We start from the raw sequence: 25202 nt of genomic DNA, 5'->3' as shown, positions 1-25202 counted from the left end.
TAACAAGGGAGGTAATTATAGATATTATTCCGTTTTGTTCATTTTTCGTTAGTTTATATTTTGATAGTTTAATTTTCTATAATTCAATATTGTGGGGCTTCTTAAAATGATGGCCATTTTTATTCTATATTTTAAAACAGTTCGATTAAATATTTTTTACCAGGCATAGTAAATTATAAATTGAATATCCTTTTGGATCATGACGATATCTTTCACGTCCACAGGCAACATAGCATTCTAAAGCGATTAAGTTGCGCTACGATCCTCTACATTCAGTGCACTATAGTCAGCACGATTTCCTATTTGTCAGTCATGTTGTCCACATAGGTAATAGAAAGTTTAAATAAGAAGTTAAGTCGCGCATAATTCAAAATAGCAGGTACCACAAGCAAAGCTAATCTGAGTAATTATGAAACGTGAGTGATTATGAGTAATTATGTAATTATGAACTAGTGAAACGACATAGCGCAGTCTACTTGGAAGGCAGCTAATTATGATTTTTAAAACGACCATTGTTTTATTTGATCATCTTGGTATTACTTTTTATTCTACAGTAAAATATTTAAATATCGTCCAATCAACTATAACAAAAAGTGGTTTCTTTTCTATCAAGCCAGTTGCACAAAGTTAAGATGGCGTACGAAGTTTTTGCAATGTCCATTAATATTAATTGGACAAGCTTAGGCGTTGAATAAAAAAATTGTTTCGTTTAATTTCTTACTTGATACGCGATTTCGTAAACAGCACTTCCATCGTCAGAAACGGCAGCATCATCGAGCAGGTGAATAATTTGGACGATCGCCGAACATAATGAAGAGGGGAACAACGAGGGTGCTGATTGACTGTGATGGGTTGTGTTCCGCGCTATCGTTTCACCTCCGTCTTCGTCACCGACGTTTCCTATTGTAAACGAAATTGTTCTCCTTTCAATGCAACACAGGAATTATGTTTCATTCGTAGACTTATAAATTTTTCATTATGATCACGCACACACTTGTACAATTATTTTTATTGTACTAGTCTTGAGAAAGTCTTATTACGGGTATAGACATCGTTTCTAGTTCACCGTTTAGTTTGTTTTATTTTTCAAAGAAGACGAAAACTGTCGATCGACACGCGTTCAAGAATTGGCAAAAAGTGTATTATATCCTCTCACGTTTTTATTCTCCGATCTGTCAATTATTCTTGAACTGACAATGTGTCGTGAACCTCTCCCCTTTGTGCAGCTATTCCTAGCTTCCCTATCTTCTGATTAATACAGACGCGGGCAATAAGCGCTCTTTACACTGAGAGCGCTCTCAATTGCTCCCAAGGGCAACGCTTACGGGCATACGTCGTTACAAAAGAAAAAAAGATTTCCTATCTTGCGAGGCAATTGACAGAAGACCGTTGACAGCGGCGCACAGTAGTGTTTTTATATATTGATGAAAAGTAGATTCAAGTTAAATGTATAAATGTCATAATATTATAATAATTTGATACATTATTAATTTAAATTTGTTCATTTAACCCCGTTTTCTTAGGTTCTATTAGCGATGACTTTGAGCTACATCATTTTATGAAATGTTATTACAACTAACTATAGCGAAGTTCTAAGCAAGCAAAACTTTATGATTAAGTTGTTTTATTCCAGTTAGGTGTATGTAACTATTAGACTGTGGATTTTATGCATTTACGAGAAAATTTAGTAGCTGAAATGCAAAACAGTGAAAACATTAAGGCACTATTGTTGACCACTATATCTTGCTCTGTTCGTGTACAGTGGCTCGCGTAGGCGTGGCTTCGTTGCTTTGGGCGGGGTCAGAGCAGTGCTCCATAGAGCAAGACTTGCCGATAGCTAGCCTAATAGGTCTAGTTTGTATTCAGAATTGTGGTATCATTATTTAGTATTCACCTTCATCGTGGTCATCCCCAACAGGACTAGGTTCGTACGCCGCTTGCACGGTAATGGGTATAGTCGTGATCAAGAAGTTCTCCCTCTCTTCGCGTTTCTTATCGTCTTGCGCCTGTAAAGCCTTTTTTATGAGTTCAGTTTGCTGCTTCTTACGAGTTTTCGTTGCCGTCACCAGAGACCTCTAAGTAATAGTCATAATATACTCTACTTAATCTACTGAAAAGCTTTGATCTATACTACGGAAGCTATTGCTAAAGCGTCAAGCAGACTTACATGGTGTTCCTGATTGATCGTCACTTCTTCGACCTTCGTCTTGACCTGCGGCATCCATGGCGGGTCGACAACTGGCAACGATTCGATACCGATTTTCGGCGAGGGCAAAGTGAATTCTATTCCGGGCGGCGGTACCTTGAAGGTATTGTGAGCGTTCTCTTCCATTCGCGGCCATACTTGATACCGTAGCTTCCACAGAACTTGGAAACGTAAAATCGCGTTTATTCGCACGCTTGTGACGCTGTGCTGCAGACCATGGTGCATCAGTTCGCTCGCTTGATTAGGAGCTCGCACCGCTGCCACTATGAAAAGAGACGCAGCCGACGCTGCAACTTCTTGGTTCGATTCTAACAAAAGTTCCCAGGCGACCGGCAAAACGTCGACGAACAGCTCTTCCGTCATCACCACCGCTCCTTTTACCAACGTTGCCAGTGGCGCGTGGAACACGTCTTTCACTTGAGCCTTGATGTACTTCAAAATCGCTGGAGTCTCTTTCTCCGATTCTTCTTTCTCAGATTTTTTCAGGCATTCTTTGCCTTTCTCGGAATCTTGGTCCGCTAAATCCTTCGACGAGTCTCGTTGCGTTAAGCGACCAGATTGGGAGCCATCTATGTTTTTATCAATTCTACACCAAGGATAAAAATATATGTTCTTAAGATTCAAGTTTGTTACGTACTGCTAAACACAGAGTACACGGTACACAGATGTGTATTGTTGCTAGAAACTGAGAGTTAGGATTTCTGGTTTTACACATGCAAAAGTAGTAAGGAAAGATAATTGTACTATCAAGGGTACCCATAAGTAATCAATTGTTTGCAAAGAATTTGTTTTGCCTTTACTTCTGTACCGATCGTTGAGAGGAAACACGTATTCTTTTAGAGTTTTCGGTAAAGCAGCCTGTCTTCAGAATATTCTAAAAAGTATAATTTTTTTTACAACCCTCTAATAAAATGGCGGCGTTCGTACCTTCCGAGGATCATATTCGTCATTGCATACTTTTTCGTTTTCATGCGGGGTTTAATGCAACGGTAACAACAAAGAAAATTTGCGATGTTTATAGAGACGTATTGAAGGTCAACAAGTGTCAAAGTTGGTTCAGAAGGTTTGCTGCTGGTGATTATGATCTCTCTGACAGGCCTCGAAGTGGACGACCAGTTGAATTTGATAATGACACCCTAAAATCTCTGGTGGAAGCTGATCCAAAATTAAGTATACAAGAATTATCGAGAAGCCTTGGGTCCACACGGTTAACTATACAAAGGCACCTACACGAAATGGGAAAGACATATAGGCAAGGAATATGGGTACCGCATCAATTATCTGCGACCAACAAGAATATTCGTCGATCAATTTGCACTTGATTGCTATCCAGATTTCGTAGAGATCCATTTCTTAGCAGAATCGTTACGGGAGATGAAAAATGGATTCTTTATGATAACATAAAGCGTTCGAAGCAATGGCTTTCTGCAAATCAAACCGCAATATCAACCCCTAAACCTAGCTTATCACTTAGAAAGGTGTTACTGTGCATTTCGTGGGACTGTAGAGGCATAATTCACTTTGAGTTGTTGAAACCTGGAGAAAAAGTTACTGCTGAGTTGTATTGTCAGTAATTATAACGGCTGTATTTAGAAGTATTTAAAAAGAGGTGTAATACTGCAAATTGACAATGCCCGGCCCCATACAACGAAACTCACTCAGGAAAAAATCGCAATAGGAAAGAATTGCAATAGGAAGTTTTACCGCACCCCCCGTACTCATCGGATATTGCTTCCTCTGACTATCATCTTTAACAATTTCATGTAAGGAAGCACCTTGAGTCATATTTTGCTTCACGAACCCTGGATTTCTATAAGAGGGGGATTGAAAATTTGCAGGAAAGATGGCAAACTGTCCTTGATAATGATGCAGATTATATAATAAATTAAGAAATAAAAACTTGAATTTACTACAAAGTTTGTTTTAGATTTCAAAATAATTGATTACTTATGGGTCCCTCTAATATTTAACACTTTATCTACCGGCTTTTCAATAATTGTGCTATACCAAGTGGGAGCTTACAAATCTTCTTTTACACAATAATTCCAAACGAAATTATTATATTACGCTATCGAGGGTGAATTGCTGGTTCATGATAGAAGTTTCTGATGATCTAGAAGGATCTATTAAAAAAATCCTCAGCCATGGGCCACAGACTTCCAAAATTATGGAATAATCGGCCCGGAGATAATGTGTTAAGTAATGTTACCGCCACTGGGAAAAACTATTCGATCGAACAATGATCTGCATCGTCATTCTCATTGTTCAATGTTTCATTAGACAGTATTCTGTTGTTTTGTTTCATAATGTTTGTCCTTTCAAACCTAATCAAGTTTTTCTCTAACAAGTTCGATCGAATACCTTTCTTCAGGCAAATACTGGCAAATACTTGAAAAGATTTGTTTGCTAAAACTGTATCGCGTTGACTATCAGCAATAATTATCTTGTAAGCAACAAGTATCTTCCTAAAATGCAGAAGAGACACGAGCGTAAGTTCGAGTACACCGACGAGTAAGAGGCTTCGAAAAATTAGCATGCAGTATATCGTGCAACCTGTTAACTATAAATTTTAGGGAAAGTAACTCCCCAAGACAACAAATGTTACAAGTTTAGGGAAAAGTGATGAGTTTGTAATGAGCTCTGGTGGCGTTTTAACGTGAAATTGATGTGCAATGTACGAGATCGATATTTGTAAAGATTACTTGTATTTTTTTCCTACGCTGTCCTTCCTTCGTACAGGCGACACTTGAGTGCTGGTTTGCTCGGACACTTTGCGGCTCCGCTTGTCCTTCTTACTAGTCTCTTTCTTTTCGGCGTCGAAGTCGAAGATCCCTGTACCATTTAGAATTCCAAACTTCTCACCGTAAATCTTTCTCACGGACTTGATCAATCTACTGCTGGCCCGCATTTGACGCCGATGACAGTACGGATGACAGTAGTTCTGGTGCGTGCAGTAGAAATTCAGGGAGTTGGAAAACTGCACCAACACCTTCATCCATGGGAAATTTTTATTGGTCTCATCCGTTTCGTTACTGTCGCTGGGACTCTCCGGTGGTTGATCATCTATGAGTATTCCCGGGGACTCTTCGCCACTAATTTCACCGCATAAGCCGGGTTCGGATGTGTCGCTTCTGTCCGATAACGAGCTGACTTTCCTCTTCGATTGGATAGAATCTGCTCGTTTCACTGCAACTGATAATCGATCGACGTATTTAGTAACTGTACCGTCGCCCTCACTGTCATTGTGAAACTCGGAGGTAGGTGTAGAACGAATACCTACTTGAAATAATCAGACGTAAGTAGAAAATTAAGTATTACATTATTGAAACTGTTGTATTAAAACTTTATTCTTAAACGGCCACGTGCATCATTTTATTTTAATCGTTTTGATATTAATCATTCGGTTGTTGATGAATATGCGTTAAGAACAGAGAAGTTAAAAAGAATTTAAAGGAGCTCGACAAAAATTGAAAATAAAATTACAAAGATTACCAGAAAGAATGAAGTAGTACTACACGTGATCGGTTAAGTTTTAATTAGCATCGAGAATAATTTTATTTTCAAATATTTTATTATAAAACGAAGAAGAAGATGTAGAAAAGGGAAGGCTTTTCCTTCAAATGTGTGGCAGGTCGATGAAGAAAGTAGGGAAAGTGTTGAAGAAGAATAGGTTAAATATATTAAATATATTACATGATCGTCCAGTAGCTACGCACATGTAGCAAGGGTGTGTGCATACTATAAAAATGTATTATACAGAAAAACAAATTCTTGTATTTACAAGTAACCCTCGTATAACACGGTAGTTAGGTGTGTAAAAAAATGACATTACACTACGCTATGCAATAAAGTCATTACCATGAATTTGTATGGAAACATTATCTCTTGAGTGTATGGAATCGACCTTCCAAAAGTGATCCTACCATTTTTCAAGCACTCTGTGTGTATGTATATGTCTGTACGAAAAACTTCTGGTGTGTTTTGTGTCTGTGACTACGTACCAGCTATAAGACAGCTTCTTAATCTGTCTGGAAGTATCAAGAAATGCGAATGTATTTCGTATCATTTTACATGTCCATGTACAAGTTTGGAAAATTGTATTCGTATTAAACCTCTCACATTGTGGAGTTGTTCCGAGAATTTCGTGAACAGTTCGTAGAAACTCTTATTCTATATTTGTAAAATTTCTATTTATTCTATTTCCAACTAGGGCTGCCATCCATTTAGGTCTGCAATTCAGGCAGACAATTTTGAATAATTTGATTATACACTATATACACTATTTTCGATTTAAAGTCTCTACTCGATAAATGTCTGTGAAATATCTATATGGCAGCCCTATTTCTACCAAACGCTGTGGTCAGCTGATATGAATCTCGTTTTGTCGGTACTCACAGGCTTCGCATTCGGTGTCTTTGCCCTCCTTGGTGTCGCGTCGAAGTTTCAAACTTCTTTTCTTAAACGAACCGGTCGTATTATCCGTGGTATCGCGCCGAAGAAGAAATGGCCGACCTTGCGGTGGTTGTACCCGCTTTGCCTTCTCCTTTTCCGCATTCTGGAAATCCTCCCCTTGAATTGTAACAGTCGATTTGCTACTACCTTCTGATTGGTTATCAGGTTCGCAAACAACAAAACTAATTTTGCGTTCTGCTGAAAATTTAATCCAGAGTGATTAGATTAAGTGAATCGAAACAACGTAATGTTCCTTCACTAATACTTACGAGAAGAGGATCAGGAGTGGAAATGCGGTTTTTAATGAGTCACGCTTCAAACGTAGGCCGCGATTTGTTTCGTTTAAAAAATATCTCTCTTATTCGGAAAACTCGTCGTTCGCCATTTGTGTACAGTAAGCAATATTAATAGGTAAGTCCACTTTCATTTCTGATTAACTTTTACTCGAATTAATTCAATTACTATTGACATAACTTATTAATTAATTGATCTAATACTTACACAATATATACACACATGTTTACAATCCAGGAAATAACGAATTAAACGATTCAAAAGGTTGACAACGATAGTTTTAAAAAAGATTGGAAAGATTGGATTACGTTTAGGCTACAGAGAGCTAGGGCAAAAAAGATTTAGTATGAAGTAAATAAGGTTTGAAACAAACAATTAAAACGGTTCAAACTATTCCTTGCATACTCCACATATATCTAAATGAATTTATAAAGAATATGTTTTGTTTCGAAGTGAAACAGAAATTGAAATAGAAATTCAAGTAGAAATTCTAGCACAGCATATTTAAACCTAGCTACTGTGAATAAATTAAGATACATAAATAATTTGGAGTTTAAAATTCTTGATTACAGAGTAGAGTGCATAGTAGAGTACGTAGTAGTAGAATTTTGTCGAGCATGTATTCTATATACGTATGTAATATAGTATTATAATATATTATAATATAGTATTTAGAATTATTAGTAGAATAACTTCAAAGAACGGGCCAAAGACAAATTATTTCGTTAACAATGAACTTTTAGAAGTAGCAACGAATAGGTACAATATCGGATAATGTCTCGATATTTGTATATAATTTTTGAAAAGCTTGGCTGTACCATAGAAATTTGTATAATTTTCTCTTTTTACGGAAATAACAAGCGATCTTTTTAAAAATCTATAAACTCGAAGTTCAGACCTACGATCTGAAGCTGGACTCATTACAAAACGTATTTCTTCTTCTGACCTTTTCCTTGTTAGCATGTTTTCTCTATAATGCAAGTGTGTTTCTAATTAAACATAAATCATATAGAATCGTCAAATATAGAAAAATATTCGAGAAGCGATAAAGACTTGACGTAGGTAGAAGGGATAGAATCAGAAAGAGTTTCAAAGTAATATCAGCAGGATTGTCAAGAAGCGGAAGAAATAGATTGAGGATACTTGTATGAAGTAGGAGAACAGCGAAGCAAGTAGTGATATCTTGGTCAGTTATGGTAGACGTAAGTAAGTCAGGGATGGGCACTTTTGTCTGAATTTAGACAAGATCGTCCCCACCATAACGCCCACTGTCCCCTTCCAGTAAGCACTGTTACTCTGGGGCAGAGATGTGCAGAATTACAATGGAATTACTCCAGGAATTATAATTACAAAGTAATTGAATTACATCATACTTTGTAATTAGAAAATACAAAATACTTTGTAATTACAAAATACAAAATACTTTTGTACCATCTACCGTGCACATCACTGACGCAAGTGAACATTTCTATCGCGAGAAATAGATTTCTGAAGAAACAAGAACCGAATAATTATTATACTATTGGGGGATAGGAAAAAGAGATGATTCGAGTGTTTCAATCGAACGAACGTAGATAAAAGACGAGAACTATCGCGTGTAAATGGAATAGTCAAAATAGATAATCGATTGAACAAGAAAACACAGAGTTGAGTTCAACAAGAACAAAGGACAGTAAGAGAAAGGAAAAATAGTTCAAAGAATCTTTGAAAAGTCTCCCAAAGGTGGTAAAAAAAGTTGTAAATAGGAAAGAGAAGAGAAAAAAACTGAAAAGTAGTCGAAGAAAATTCATCTTCCTTTAACAAGTTGAGGACTATTGAAACACATATTTACAAAACAGAGAAATACAAACGTAAAATTTTTCCTTGGTTTATCCTGCACCGTATTGGTTGTTTGTAGAAACCTTTTGTATCACTCTCGCATACATTTTCGTTTGTCACCGCAGTGTTAAGAAAACTTACTTGTTTTTTCCATTCTGCTTCTTCTTTATGTCAACGCAAATATTGATTTATGGTGAAAATGAAATATCGAAATGACGCATAGATATGTGTTCTGTATTACATTTTTAGGATTATGGAAAGAATGATGATACGTTATCAGTACATGCAGACCATTCATGATTATTCGATCGATTTTAAACGTTCAATAGATAACACCTTGTTTTTGAAAAATGAAACACGCGACAAACTTACAATTACTTAATTTTTTTTCACCATTTAACCGGTGCTTACTAGTTTAAGTAGTTAGTTTTTGCTTTTGAAATTTATACTCGCTTTTCAAAAGCAGAATAAAGAGTTTCTGTCGTTCAAATAATAATGATCGGTACTGTACACGAATATAAAATGAAAGACACGTCACGAACCATAGTATAAAAGGGAAAAATCTGAGATAAAAGAAAAGACATAAAGAGTGCAAGGGAAGAAAATATACACAATCAACGATGTTATAAACTCCACAAATTTTGATTACAATGATTCATTACTTTTATCGACGAATTTTTTGTTTTATGTACTCGAATGGTGTATGAAAGAAGGGAAGAGAGTTGGAGTCAAGTCAGTACGAGTGGCGACAAGCGTAAACTGAGAATAGGGCAAATGGCATGCAGAATTTTTCTATAATTATGCAGGGTGTTGTTCCAAAGCAATGAGTCAAAATGGGACCCAATTAATAATGAATATTAAAAAAGAGATATTAAATTTTTTTCATTAAAATTAGTTAATATATATATATATATATCTTTTTTAATATTCATTATGTTTTAAAAATAGGTGTAATTAATATAGGCATAGTAATTGGTACACCCACAATAATTGGCTCCCTTACCCTATTGCGAGTATGAAAACGTAGAAATGTTTTGAAACGCCCGATATGTACAATATATTCCGCAACACCCTGTATATACTATTGTGTTGACGAGAAAATAATAAGATAAACAATGGAGGTAGTTTCGAAAAATGAACGGTTCTGGTACAAGGAAAGCTTTTGAACTTGAAATTATGAATACCATAAGCGCAAATGAATATGGAAATTAATTTTGTACACCGTTTATACGCAAATGAACAAAGAAGCAAGGAAATTAGTTATAACCTGAAAGAAATTCACAAATGCTATGTACACGTACACAAATAAAATGCATCGTACAATTATTACTTTTTTTACAGAAATATACATGAGTGTGTAATATGATATTTTTATTGGTTTACTACGATCTACGTTCGATGAGTTCGTTATCGATACTTACCTACAATCGATTGAAGGCTTTGAGCTGACGTTTGGGAATGACCCATCGACGAGAGTGCCATGCTCCATCGTCGAATTGTTTCTCTGGGTGGCGGGTGTTCTTTCGTTAAAAGTTCATTAAGCTTTGGCAAAGTTTGATACGTTTCCCTTAAAAATGCTGTCACTTCCAAAAGTAGAATGCAGGCAACGAGACGTAGCGCGACCGGGCACTGAGATCCGTAACCGTTTATACTGGCTGCAATAATCGTTAATTTATTAATTTCATATTGATAATAAAATTTTCGACATTTCGAATTATTGGTAAAGGAAGGTGACCTCTTTTTAACCGTTGACTTTTTAAATTGGTTTTAATCTAAAACATACAACTCTACGTTAACAATTTTGCGTTAACAAATGTTATTCTACGTCATCGATTTATTTCTACACGGGATGATTAGACTGCGGGTATTTATGCAAAATGAAAATTGTCTGCATCAATCTGAACGATTTAACAATGTAATTACCTTCATCGAGAAAGTCCTCTTCTTCATCTTCGATAATTAAATCTCTCTGCTTGCCTTCGTCGGAAATCATTGCTGTTATTTGATCCATATTTTGCTTATCTTCTAGCAGCAACTCCTCTAGACGTGCGCCAATGGCCTATTAAATAGAATTCGTTGATTAACTGCTTTCTAAATGGACCACGGTGGGGTCAACGGAAGAATCAGTCTAAACAATTTTGTAATGAACTGTCTGCAGTTAATAAATAATGCGGTTCATGAAACGGTTTTGCGGTTCTGAGTTGTCGACAAATTCCTATTCGAGTAATTCTTTCGCTGTGACATTCGCAAGGAACTATAATGATAGTGTAAGGCGTGTTGTACCTCTGCCCACTGGTAAAATAATTTTCCAGCAGTACGCTGTGTCACGTGAATTCTGGTAAGCATCGTGGTCGCATTTTGGCTACCGATTGGCACCGATGGACGAAACACAGGGAAATTCGATTTCATCCAAGTTGGCCATTGCCCCTTATTGCAAAGGTGAACAAAATGTGCACACTCTAACAGTAAGCATGCTCGCGCCACTACCGGTGCGTACGGCTAAAAAATAACGTATTACAATTATGTACGCCCTGTAAAGCGTTCAGAAGAAGATCGTTTAAACCATTTCACAATACATCTTCGGCGAAACCGAAGTGTTACGGAATTGATTTAATATCGTGTAGATGTACGTAAAATGTTTTTACAAGATCTAAAATGGCCGCCATTAGATAGTGATCGGGAACCGAACCCGGTTGGCAAGTCTCTAGCAAGAATGAAAATCTTTGCATTCCTTCGAAGATAGGGTTGCGAGGTACCAGTCTCCTTTCTTTCAAGACAACGAATTCGGACTCCCTCGAGGCTTCGCCGGATTCCAAAGAATTTCTTCTACTGAAATCTGTGTAGAATCAGATTAGAACTCAAAGTACTCCGTTCGATTCGAGTACATTAATCAATTATACAGAGTGAGCAGCTTAACTAGACTATCTTGGATATCACACTTGTCTTTGATGATAGAAATAAATGAACCATTCGCAAGCCAAATCGATTAACCATTGATTTCTTTTTTTTTTGACATTTTACCACTACGGCACTTGATTGACTTGTTCGACTTTTTACATTCAGGATAAATTTTCTTAATAATTTCTTTAATAATTAGGCTCAATACCAGAATATAACATTTCGTTTTATCATCAGAAATAAATGAAATGCTCGAGGTAAAGACGTTTTATAAAAATGATTTAGATGTATAAGAAAAAATCGTAGCATAATTCATTATGTACTCACAATTTCCAGGTGTCTCCTCGAAGCTTTCTTTCTTTTTACTCTTTCTGAAGCCGATTTTCGTCAAAGGGTTTTTCATTCGCCGTATCGCTTTTTGGAAAGTTAAACCCACGCTTCAACGTAAGACACAAATATAAGAATAATTATTATTATTATTTCAAACCAAATAAGAAATGCCGAAGAAAGAGAACTATTCTAATCATTTACTTACCTGTGCCCTGACGCAGATGCACTACGATAATGACCATAATGAAAACTTGACTGTCTGACAAAACTGCCGTCTGTTGGCGATTCACTGCTTTCGTGACTGTCTGTGGAATCGGTCCTACCGTTTTCCTTTCGAAAACAGTTAACTGAAACAGAATTCGAAAATGTAGACAAACTATAGAATTTTTCTTCCCAAAATTCCTGTTAGCAATTATTAGTCTGATGACTATAACTTGTTTGTAAGTTACCAATACGTACCCATGCCACCGATTTGAAAGCGAGTCGATTTCCGGACTTTCCCCGAGCTCAAAGGCTCTATTCCCAGATTACGTTCGCTTTGCCTCGGCGTGAGAATGTAATGTTTCTTCCTTAAATTCACTAAGGGACTCTGACTGACTTTTGCATTCTCCTCGCTTAGTTCTGTTTCGAGAAGACTCTGAAGTATAAAATAGAAATTATGCCCCTTCGAATGGGAGGTTTGCTCGTCACCATAAATCATTGGCACATACCGCGCAAGTCGAAGATGTACTTCTCTTTTTGAAAAGAAACTTTCGAGTTCCTCTGTCGTCTACAGCGTAACAAGCATCATCACCAATGTCCGCGTGTTCTTCCAAATCTGATTGGTGTATATGCCTAAAATAATTATAATCTTCTTTGTAACGAATCCACCTTTGGTTACGTGCACTAATAACAAACAAATAATATTAACGGTCACTACCGGTTACAAATGTTTCGAGGGAGAATAAAATTCATTCAATCGAAAACAACGAATAATTGATAGTAATTTTTGTGATCAATTTTTAAAGTATGCACGTTGCTAGATACTATACGTATTATGTTTAGAGCAACTGAAATTTTTTACAGAAACTACACTTTTTGGTTTATATGAAGACACACATTGGAGGAATAAGGATAGACTTAAAGCAATATAGTTAAATGATTTTTGCGTTCAAGGCTGTTTCTAACGTTATAGCATTCAAAATTGTATAAACTTATGTGTACTATAAGATTTGATAAAGTAAATGTGATTGTTCTCATTTATTCAGTTATTTTCTATCGATTTTTTGTTCTCACTCTGTTGTTTTCTGTACGAGGGAATCAGATTGTGGTTATTTATGCAAATATAAGTTGCTCGGTTAACTTGTAGAAACTAGAATTAGAAAGAAATTCATATATTTTAAAAATTGCATCTTCATGGAACTTCACTAAATGTTGAACGTCATTACGCAACGTAAGTTCCATACATTCTATAAATCCATAAATCCACATTCTAATTATTAGATACAAATATGCTTGGGAAATTTGAATTCACCTGATAACGCGAGTCGTTTGAACGTTACTGTTACATCGTTTGTTAGGTCGATCCGCGGAGTCGATGATTCCGCTCAAGATGACGCGGCGGAAGATGCCGCAATGAACTTCCTTGACATAAGTCATGAACTGCCGGAGATCGCAGTACAAGCTGATATTTTCCTGAGTCTTTAACTCCTTCATCGATTTCACGAAACGCGTGACCAACGGCTTGAACACGCAGTTAAAAATGTGACCCTCTATCACGCGCGTTTGATGGCCGCCAAGACTATAGGATGCGGCCACGTTCGTAGAAGTTGCAGTGGTCATAGTTCCCTGGCCGCTCGCGTTCGTGTTTCCAAACATAACGACTCCGCTGACCATTCCGGGTCCCATCAAATTAGCCCCGTAGCTCGCCACGTGCCCGGTTTGCGACGCAACTTCCGGGGATTTGCTCGAACCCCGTTTCTGATCTATCGTGGGATAATCACAGAGAGGTTGTTCAAATCTGTAGAAATTCACAGTCAAGGGCAACGAAGCATCTGCGATGTAAATGTTGACGCATCGGTAATCAGAATTTTCATATAATTTGGTTCGCAATGCTCATTCGGAAAAGATACATCTCAGATTTGAAATAACCAAATTGAAAATGATACGATTAGAATTACGGTCTGTTCTTCGGGAGAAGACGCCTGACGTCGTTATAACTGACCAATTCCGTTTCTAGTGCAGCAATGTCTCCAAATATGTGAAAGAGATTGTACGCACATTTGTGAGAATGTGATTCATCTCCACTATCACCGGGTTAATTATCTTTTTATGACACTTTCTCTTAACACATAGTCGAGGTTCGACTGTATCATGGATTAAACAGGTAAATGTGATCCAAATTTTTGTCGCGTTTGGTATCATTTCATTCAGAAAAATCTCAGAAATATGCTGGTAAAAGTTTCATAAGAAAATAATTCGAAACAACAAAGTGTCCGCATACAATGCGATATTCCGATCACAAAATTGTCATATGTATCGAAACATTACCGTACTTCAAAGTACGAACGAGGTGTGGACCGCTATTGCGCCTTCGGGTGTCTTCTTTCGAGAAACAGACAATAAGGTGTGTTATTATTAACAACATAGAACATAGAACAGCTTGAAAGCGAACAAATACACACGGAGCGATTTTCGTTTCCCTCGATTTACTCACTAAGTGGAGATAGCAACGAACATGGATCCACGCAGAATCCAGTAAATGCGTGAAAGAATTCCAAAATTTCTGGAATTGGTAGGTCCCGCACCATTGTTCTCAGGAATCGCGAAAACTGCTTCGAACTGGCGCGATGCAACTTGCCAAGGATCGTTTGAGCCTGCGAACGACAGAAGTCCGCGTGGGGTCCACGTATTCCTTCGATGCAGTTGTTCGGACAGCCTAAGTGTTTCACTACTCTGATCACGCAGCTCATGAGGAGACTGTGCGATAATGATTTCGTCTTTGTCGCATTGTTTCGGTATTCTTGCTCGTTCTCCGATGGCTCTTTCTTCTTTCCGGTTTCTGACTTTTCTATCACAGTTGCAGATTCTGCAAGCAACGAGATTCTATATTACAAATTTGATCGGTCAAGTTATTATTTCACGTTTACCACATCTTTTTAGTAGTATTAAGGACAACGAGTTTTGTTTGCGCGATATTATGAAAGAATTATCGAATAGTTTATCGAGTGTCTGCATAGATACGTACCCGCTATACTTCCCGTCATTTCTTCGCGAAGACACTGTTTCATGACTCCCATATCCATTAAAAGTTCCACCAAATTCAAAATATTCTCACATACTCGCAAAGTGCAGCAGTTGCTGTCCCTCATGGCAACTGAACGAACAGCCTGGTAAAATATTAAACAAATACTGTAGACAATTTTACTTTTGACAATTTTATATACATATACATATAGCTGCATACAAATATTAAATGTTATTCACTAAAGGCGAACCTACCTTTAGTACTACTTGCAGATCAATATCGCCTTCCTTAGTGATGTAACAAGAAGACCCAGGCGCTTCCGGAAACTCGTCGCTACCATAAGTGATATTGGAGTCTGTCTGCGACCGTGTAAGGCTGGGCTTCCTTTCGGAATCTAAACGACTACCACGCATACTGATAACGTCTAATTGACTGTCGATCGAAGCCTAGAAAGAAAATTGTACCAAATCAGATACAATATTTCATTAAAGAACAAAAGCCGACACATTACGTTTGATATGGGATTTTTATAGACTTATGACGCTGAGAAAGTTTTGTCACATATTTTTCCTAGATAAATTCTGAAAGTGTCCAATTAAAGGAACATTTTGAAATGTAGTTTGTTGTTCGAAGTTACACGTAAAACTCGTATTTTAATCTTTTGTAATATAAACGACTGTTGTTTGTATTACAGGGTTTTATTATATTGTTTGTAATACATGAGTCGCGTGTCGTTCGAAGTAACTTTTTCCTTTGCGAAAATATTCTCCGCGGCTTTGTTAAGGAAATATTATAGAGAAACACGGACCAATCGGAACGCGGATGTAGCGAACGAATTTCGGCTCGGGCATTGTTGGTGTTTTTCTTTAATATTTCCTTAACAAAGCGGCGGAGAATATTTTCGCAAAGGAAAAGGTTACTTCAAATGACATTAGGAATCACCCCTTTCAAGGTAGCACAATATTTTTGGTACGCCCTGTATATTATTAAAAATATAAATATGTTATACATCCTTTTGCGCGAATGTTAAAACGATTCAACGACATCTTCTATATGCGTTTCTACCCTTGGACACACTTCCTTCTTTAGTGTAAATATAGCCTGAGTTAAATTCTGTTTACTGGTTGAAGAATTAGGATTCTGAAATTGTTCAATTCATTTTAAAAATTCGAAATTTGTTGGTTTTTATAAGCTTGCTGTGTGTAGGGTGTAAATGTGTTCATATCTGATTCATGAAATATTATGAGAAAGTGTTTTGGCTAAGATATGATGTCATTAGTGTACTATTTATGTAGTGACATAATGCCTCATCAATTGGGCTCATACTACGAGCTTGATTAATTGTTCTATATATTTTTTTCAGAATACGTCAGTGACGTTCACGTGTGAGACCCCTCACGTGGCAAGTTCTTCCTTCACAACGTTCAGTTTTGGTGATAATAATGCATAAAAATTCATGAGCGCAGATCGGATGTACGTAAATAAATCTGCAAAGTTTTATGAACGTATAGTAATGTATTAAATAGTTAATTTTTTCTTTAATTTATAGTTTCACGTCGCATCAACTGCTAGGTTATTATTGGTTTAGTCTAATGAAAGAAGAAGCACGCAAAATATACGCTCAAAGCAGACTGATAAAATGCGAATGTTAGAATTTACAATATGAAAACAAAAGTGTTCAGAAATTTGCACTTAAGATGGCGTGCAATTTAAAAGTAGCCGATATTTTGTTCAATTTTACATAGTACTTTAACTATGCCAGAGAAAAATCATGTAATGTAGGTACTGACTTATACTTGGTGGACATTTACGTTTCCGTTTTGTTTCTATTGATATAGCAAAACTTTCCTAGCATCGTGGAGGGTTGTGTGCGGTCGTCGACCATTGAAATGAAAGACATTAACGGAAATAACAGTGTAACACCGGGAATTTGGGGTAAAATGTAATTTGTACGTTTCCTACCTGTCGCTTCATATAATCCGGGGATGGAGTGGGTGTGTGTTCCGTGACGGTGATGATAGGATTCGGGGCGGTGTATGATTGACTATAAAACCGACTTTGCTTCCTCTCAATACGAGTATCGCCGATGTACCTACAAGTTAGAATTCATCAGAGGCTCGGACACAACAGATCGACTGCGCCAACTCTCCCATGCTACTTCGAATGTGAATCCTAGCTAAGCACTACGGTTTCAGCTCTAAGGTCCTTCTCTACTTTGGTGCGTTTGCCATACCATGTAGCATGCTCGATGCGTTCGTCAAACAGCATCTCACTACATACGTTATCCCAAATTTTATATTCTCCGAGGATTCGTACTATTGTTTAGCATTTGACCCTTCGACACGACATAAATGAGATATTGACACGATCTTCATGAATGTTTTAGGAAATATAATAGAATCTTTCATATGCACGCATACATAAGTACACTGAAATCGTACGTTTGTTGATATTTTATGAGGAGACTATTCTGTTTATAGAATTTTATAATGAGAATGTTTTTCGACAGTTCTTGGTTACCACTAGAAATGATCTTATTGATCAACTTTTTCTGTCAGTCAATGTTAATCGGTTTAAAAATTAATAATTCATGGAGTATTTCACGAAATTTACTTGACGTTTAGATATGTTGAACGGCATATTATTTGGACGTTTATCAAATAACATTTGGGAGCAACGTGTACCAGTCGTTTTGAATATTGCCTGATATCATGCACAATTTTGTTAGGGTTCAAATCATCGTTCTATGCACTTTATTATTTACACGGTACTCGAAGTTGGCATTGTTGAAAATGATAAAAGTGGTAAACATTAAAAAATTGCAAAACGGGAAGCTCAGAAGTTGTGGTGTACTTTTGCTTAGGAAATGGACGGTGAAGTACATTGCAGTGAAGTTTTGCGTATTGTGGATAGTTGCAAAATACTGTTCCTATTGTACATTGAATTATCAGAGGTCACGTCTTGTGAAGGATTCTTAGGATATTCGCCTAATCGTTATGAAATATGCTTTCGACGACGTCTTAACCTTTGAGAGTCTTTTTCACGTTCGTAATGTCATTAATTCAGTCACGAGAAACATTTTTCAATGTTTTTAAATACGTTTCAATTTGTAATATTTGGGACCAAAAGATCGCCTTCAGTTTTCCAATTTCTGTGTCACGAAAAAATATCTTGGGCAAAAATATACGATGGCTGGCAACAGTGAAGCCTTCAAGCTTTATTATGAGTCCAATTATATTGTTGTACTATTTTTTTTAACGAAATTATCATAGTTTAAATACCGATAATTTCTCGAAAATGGGAAATTTAGTGTTCACATACTTTTTGGTTCCACTGTATATCAATATAACAATGCGCAGGAACCAGTGCGGTTGAATGCCAAATGTTGTTCACACTGGTCGAACATGAGCCGGAAACAACGCTCGACACCTTCAGAAAAGGTCAATTTTTACGACCACACCCTGTATACGTGATGTCTCTTTTGAAGTATCGCACGCATTTCCCAGACTACAGCTCGTTGTAAAAACTATTTACTTTTTGCCGCCTATACTAGTTAGTTTCAACCTGTATGCAGTAGTTCAGGGTTACATTTTCCTAATCCCTTCAGAGCTTTGAATTTATGTGAAAGCTCAAAGGTCAAATTATTTGACCTATTCACTGTTGTCATAAGTACATAGAAGTCACTGTGTACAAATCAGGTTAGGTTTGTGTGAGGAGGATAACGTGAGGGAAATCGATGTGAGACGTGATAGATAGCCTTCCGACGATTCCGGGTATCGATATATTGATAATGGACGAACGTCTTGGCAACGTTGAGGGAAAGGCATGAGAAAATGACGTGTTTACAGTATACGTTGTACTTTGCCAACGTGCCGGGGCGGCTAGGGCGTGGCGTGTGTTTTAAGGATAATTGTGCGCCCTACCGGAAGCAGGAAGCTCGTAAAAGAAGCGTGTAAACCGAGCTGCAGTACGGAACTTCCTCCGAGTGACGTTGATGACTTACCCTCCCGCGGTCAGCTCGTTAATCAAGCAGCTGAGCACGAGTTCAGGTGTGAAAAGGCGAACGAGAGAGAGAGAAAAGACACACATAGAGAAACACATTACGCATAAGTTTCAATCGAGGTTGTTCGTCATCAAATTACGCAATACTCGAACAATTATGCTACCAATGAAATTAGCCATGTTCTTTACAAAGGTAGAGCTCGAAGATTTGCAATCTTCTTTTCGTCTGAAATTTCATTTCTGCGAATAATATGAGCGAAATCGAAGAAGGTTAAACGACAGAAATCATGTTTCACTTTGGAGATGCCACCGCGTTTAGTTTAATATCGATTATGTATGGTTGTTGATCGATGTGCTAAAGGAAATGTTACAGTAAACGTAGTTCAGCTAGTTTGACTAAAAACTATGACTTTTTGGGGAGTTCTATATGTACATTGATGGAAACACTTATTGCACCATTCAATTATTTCTAATGTTACTATTTATATATCTCATACTATTAATAGCAAGATAATTGAAACAAGTTTCTTATTGAGAAAATGCAAGGTTTGTGTGAGTGGTGCAGTACATACTACAGAATCTATATGTTTTTTAGATAATTCTAATGCTTTGCTTTACAAAAATTAATCTCCTAATTTTGTATATTGGAAATATTCTGAATAATATTCTCGCTTTGAGACCTCAATTAAAGTGTGTAAGTATTTTAAAAACACGACTAATGCTGTTTTCTGTGTAATTACAAAACACTTTTCTATGGCTAATATCGACACTGTGCATATTAACGTCAATTTGGTTTAAATATTATCACATCTAAAAGTTATTAAACAAGATGAAAGTCTTCTTTTGTGATACAAATATGAAGCATTTTTTATGAACTCGTGAATATCTCAAAATGCATAGTTTTCAAAGTCAGAACGTTCAGTTTCCAATTTTGTAAAACTAGGTGCTGAAATATTGTATTCGCGAGAATATTAGAAACTATTTTCTGTGATAAACGAAATTTCAGATGAAAAAAGAAAACATAATTCTTCGATTATTATTACCATAAAGAACAAGCACATTCATTAATGCAACATGGTTTTTCGGAAACTTTGGGGAAAGTTTCGGTTAAAATTTTAAATAATTGTCAGTGTTGGGTGAATATTTCTTCAAGATCTACTAATATTCAAAAGTAATAAAAGATGGAAAAATGCATTTTTAATGCTGAAGCAATGGTTATTTTGAAAATTATTTTTGTTATAAATTCCTCAATAACGATAAGAAATTCAGTGCACTTGTAATTTATTTTAATTTTCTTATATAATGCATGTAATCGTGCTTATAAAATTCGTAATTAATAATTAAAATAAGCTTGTATACTTTTATCTAAGATTATATTATATAAAAGATCTTACGTGGCAAAAGTGGCATTTCTCAATACAAACGGAATGTTAATAAGAAGTGGTTAAATAAATTAATTGTAATTATTATACGTTGATTATTTGTTGAACTACATAGTTACATTAACTTTTCTAAAATATATTGGTACATTTACCAAATTGTAGTATTTGCATTATTACAACTTCCATTTGCGTTATAATGAACAATTGAAATGTTAGAAATAACTTATAAACTTTGAAGTCTGAAGTAGAAAGATTAACCCTATACTCAGATTCTTTTTTTCATGCAAAATTATGTTGTTTTTAAATATACTTTTACCAGGAGAATGGTCTATATAGTTAAAAATAAAGAGCGTATAAAAAATAAAATTAAAGTGGAAATTGTGAATAAATTTTTACAAATAATCGTAACGAAATGCCATTTTTGTATAGAAATAAGTGGATTCCATCAACTCTGCTGCTACCCAACACTGATTTATGTTCTACGCTTAAAAGGAAATATTATTGATCTACTGAAACGCTTATTCTTGATTGCATACAGCTTAAGCATACTACGTCTTTTTTAGAAGGATTTATTTCAATTTTATCCTTTAAATCATTTACGATTCTACCAAAAATCCGTGCGCACGTACATACACTCGCATTCCCAGCACGTCATTGAGAGATCCCAAATTTTGCAATAATCAACAAATGTGAATTTGGAAAATTAAATTGAGAACCTTTACACGCATAATATTTCACATCCGAGTGTTTCCAAAACTTTTGAAACTTTAAAAATGTTATTACTTTACATCTGTCCTATCATTTTGCACAGTTCCATAAAAGTGATTATAGAACGATCCCGAGTCTTCCCTAGTTAGGTGAAGCTGTAGTAACAAATAAACTGACAAACTATTAGAAAAAGAATGGAGGATGAGAAAGAAAACTATGCTAGAACACGCGTGTATGTAGATACGGACGAATATGGAAAAACTGAAATGAAAGAGAAGAAAGTTCTATGAAGACAAATATTTCGGTGTTTATTTGTACTCTATCCGTAAACTGAGATACGTACCTTAAACTTGGCATGCTTTTTCCTTTTATTAAATTCGTAGGGTGTTTAATGTGATCAACATCCTTTGCTTCGAAGATTTTCGAAGCTGTCGATGTGGGTCTCGTTAAATGATCATCCCCTGTATCAAGACTTCTATGGGTATCCTGAGACGAAAATTATATATTGAATTACATTTGCTGAAACATTACAAAAATACAGCGTGTCTCCCTATAATCCTGCTTTCTGGATTTTTGTTTTCTTATAATCGTATCGTTATTTTCCTCATGATACCCATTTTCAGCTTTCTAGACGGGGATAAAGAAGCAACAAAACAGAAACGAGCCGTTAGCCAATGAAACGATCGCATAATCATATTGCCTCTATAATTGTGTTATGAGCCCCGAGCAGTGCGATTATAAGGAGGTCATACTGTATTGCGAATATTTATTACTGAATTCTAACAGTTATTTTAATCTTAAAAATAATGGTTCCACGATTTACCGTTATTGTAGTTTTACAATATTCATGGAAAATTCTTTGATTGTTCATGGAGATCGACGATCGAAAAAAAAAGCAATTACGTATTACGATTAGTCGATATTTTTCCTCGTGATGGAAAGCAATCGTTTCTTCCGAATAGATCGATCGTAGGATTGTTTAACCTAATTAACCGATCGATTTCTAGAACTTGCCACGTCTATCGTCAAGGGTTATCTTAGGGGTTGTGATTAATGGTAGTAGGGTTGCGCGAATCAGATGATACTTGACATTACATCGAGATCGATGCACGCAATAGTATAATTTTCCAAATGTCGTTATGAATTGCCCAACAAATGGCAGCTTCTGGACTGGATATTAAGAACTTGTTCATTAATAGAACGTTAGTTAATTTTTCAGTCCGCACTACCATAACCGATCCAGGCATTTGGGTGACAGGACAACTTTAGCGGCTATTGGTGAATTTTAATTGTATTTTCACTTTTATCGCCGAACAGTTGTTATTTTCGTTAAAAATATTTCTTTTGTTGTACCCAATGTATAATGTTTGTCTATGAAGAAGTGTGGCTGAAATTGTATATGCAAAAAAAAATTGTCGTGCAACTTGGTAAATACGATTTACACGAAAAATGGTAGGTGTCCATTGGGAGAGTGCAACAAGTGTAGAGAATATAGTAGACTCAAATATTCTGAAATATTTATAGTCATTTATATTAAAGAAGGGTGATTCATTCTTCAGCTCATCAGCTAAATCAGCTAAAATTATAAATAATCAATTTGAACAACTCACTGTATGCACATATTAAAAGATTCTAAATTACTTTGAAAAAAAGAACACATAAATGTGTAGATTTCGACACCTTCAATGAAAACTGTATATACAAAAGACAAAACGCGTGTATATCGAATATTTTTCATTTAGAAATGTTTCAAAAGCATTTAAGTAGTAATATCAAAGTATTCACCTGATCGAATGCTATTTTCGGTTCCTCCTGACCAATTTTTTCGAGTGCCTTTTCCGATTTCGACAACAATTTTGTTTCGACAAACGCCTTGAGGTCAGCTATTTTCATTCGTTTCTTCTTCTCACTGCCTCGTCTTGTATGATTCGTTTCGCAATCTTGTCCTGCGGAAAAAATACATTGTCAAACAGCCGAAAACACTCCGCTTGAAACAGCAAGGATAATTATGTTTATGCGCACCAGTTAGTATAGTCACTTCTCGAGCCTCTGGCACTTCTATAAAATCCTTCGCCACGTCTTTCTTCTTACTTTCGGGGCTTTGATAAATTGACACTTCAATTTTTGGGATTGGTAAGGAGTTGCTACGGCGACGCGGCATCTGTTGCACTGATGTTTCTTCGTTGATCATGCGTAATCTGAGAACAATTCATTCAAAATTAAATAAAGTGGGCAACATAAATGACATGAACATTGTCATGAAAACTCTCATTGCCGGTCCTATAATGTTCCTCTCGAAGATGTTACATAACATTCCTTAACTGTTTAAATGGTCAATCAGATTAGTATTCTATCATTTTTCTTTAATGTCGCAGTTCGTCAGTAAAAAATAAAAAAAAAATAGAAGGTAGGTGAGAGTTAGGTGATTTAATTTAAGTTATCGAATGGGAACGTCGAAAACAATTCAGAAGATAAAAAGCAACCTGTGCAAGAAATAATTACCGATGATATAAAAATTGTAGAGCCCAATGAACTCCTTCCTCCTGCCACTGCGAAACGAAAAGGCACCTCAGAACAGCTACGTCAAGGAAACTGGCAGCTCGAACGTCCATGTCAACGACAACACTGTTTAGGGGTCCTGCGGTACTGGATTCACTCATACCAACTTTTTGAGACCCCGACGATTTTGATTTCGCAGTATCCTGAGATTCTTTCTCTGTTTTATGATGTTTATCTGTCTTTTCCTTCTCTGTAACTTTACTAAACGAATAGATGCCGTTTGAATCACATTATGTCGCAAGTCGAAGGCTGTAGGAACAAGCCTATGTAAAGTATGAAGCAGATCCAAATTACTAACCCCATGCTTAAAGTTTTCTCCTGATATGATTTGCAAGTGTCGATTCCCGAAATTGCTGTGACTTGTTCTATCGTTAATGTGGATTTCGAGAAATCGTCTGTCCGTCCCATGGCTACGTGAAATATGCTTCCTTGGCCCTAAAGTAATTTAAGAATTGCTTGACTAAAGTGGGTAAAATATACACGACAATGTCTGAAACTGATAATGTCAAACCGAAAGTGGAAGTATTTGAATTATTCTTTACCCCATCGAGCGCTTTTTCCGATTCGCTGAGCGACGGTAATCTGAAGATAACCTGGTAGAAGTATTTTATTATTTTATCGATCGTAACGTATGAAGTCGATTAAAATAGGTTTGGTATACTCACTACGTGTTCATCCTCCGCACCAGAACTTTCTTCGGGAATGGTCTCGGGAAATATGGTATCCTTCGGCGATGATACCCAAGTATTCTGCCAACAAAATGGATTGTATTGTGGATATCATTCTTGTATGAAGTATTGATGTTTGAAAATTGCAAATGTAGATTCAGCAACACTATACACATACAGGGTGAGTCACCTAACGTTTGCACCTCAAATATCTTTGTTGTTTCTAAAGATTCGTAAAATATGGAAAGGATAAAGTTGAATGGTACAATGGGGCTGACAAGATGCCAAAAAATTTTGTTTTTATGTCATTTTTTTAGAGATATCAAGGTCACCTTGACTTTTTTAAAATGGAACCACCCTTTTTTAAACGCCTACAATGATAGTCCCTTTCATTAGGAATTCAGTGACAATAATTATTCCAAGGTCATTCAAGGTCACAGACAGAGAAATCTTTAGAAACAACAAAGATATTTGAGGTGCAAACGTTACGCGACTCACCCTGTATACAACATATATTTCACTTACGTCGTCATCTGGTTGCTTTGTTTGTTTATCGATACTCTGGTCCGAAAAAGCACTAACTGACTGGCTGGGTGGACTTTCAACATCTGAGAAGCGTATAATAAGTGTATAGTAATTAAAAATTTAATTTTTTATTT

General features: G+C 36.3%; 1 protein-coding gene across 1 annotated transcript in view; it reads right to left on the bottom strand.

The window, feature by feature from the left end:
* The window catches only part of Unc80 (unc80, NALCN channel complex subunit), a 45476-nt gene that overhangs the window by 14713 nt on the left and 5561 nt on the right, over positions 1–25202 (bottom strand). The window contains exons 9-34 of the mRNA XM_076795302.1: positions 25069–25151; positions 24541–24624; positions 24418–24468; positions 24174–24310; positions 23819–24076; positions 23339–23514; positions 23102–23262; positions 21660–21802; positions 17187–17316; positions 15479–15670; positions 15225–15366; positions 14694–15065; positions 13512–13962; positions 12709–12883; positions 12458–12635; positions 12204–12345; positions 11996–12105; positions 11416–11606; positions 11054–11269; positions 10694–10829; positions 10192–10425; positions 6602–6856; positions 4909–5398; positions 2168–2792; positions 1895–2075; positions 722–900 (exon numbers count right to left, since the gene is read on the bottom strand). Coding sequence (XP_076651417.1) covers positions 722–900; positions 1895–2075; positions 2168–2792; positions 4909–5398; positions 6602–6856; positions 10192–10425; positions 10694–10829; positions 11054–11269; positions 11416–11606; positions 11996–12105; positions 12204–12345; positions 12458–12635; positions 12709–12883; positions 13512–13962; positions 14694–15065; positions 15225–15366; positions 15479–15670; positions 17187–17316; positions 21660–21802; positions 23102–23262; positions 23339–23514; positions 23819–24076; positions 24174–24310; positions 24418–24468; positions 24541–24624; positions 25069–25151 — 5492 coding nt within the window. The remainder of the gene's footprint in view (positions 1–721; positions 901–1894; positions 2076–2167; positions 2793–4908; positions 5399–6601; positions 6857–10191; positions 10426–10693; positions 10830–11053; positions 11270–11415; positions 11607–11995; positions 12106–12203; positions 12346–12457; positions 12636–12708; positions 12884–13511; positions 13963–14693; positions 15066–15224; positions 15367–15478; positions 15671–17186; positions 17317–21659; positions 21803–23101; positions 23263–23338; positions 23515–23818; positions 24077–24173; positions 24311–24417; positions 24469–24540; positions 24625–25068; positions 25152–25202) is intronic.

The sequence above is a fragment of the Halictus rubicundus genome, chromosome 10, assembly GCF_050948215.1.
Source record: "Halictus rubicundus isolate RS-2024b chromosome 10, iyHalRubi1_principal, whole genome shotgun sequence".
Taxonomy (NCBI): domain Eukaryota; kingdom Metazoa; phylum Arthropoda; class Insecta; order Hymenoptera; family Halictidae; genus Halictus; species Halictus rubicundus.
The sequence above is the reverse complement of the archived record's forward strand: the minus strand, read 5'-3'. Positions and strand labels throughout refer to the sequence as shown.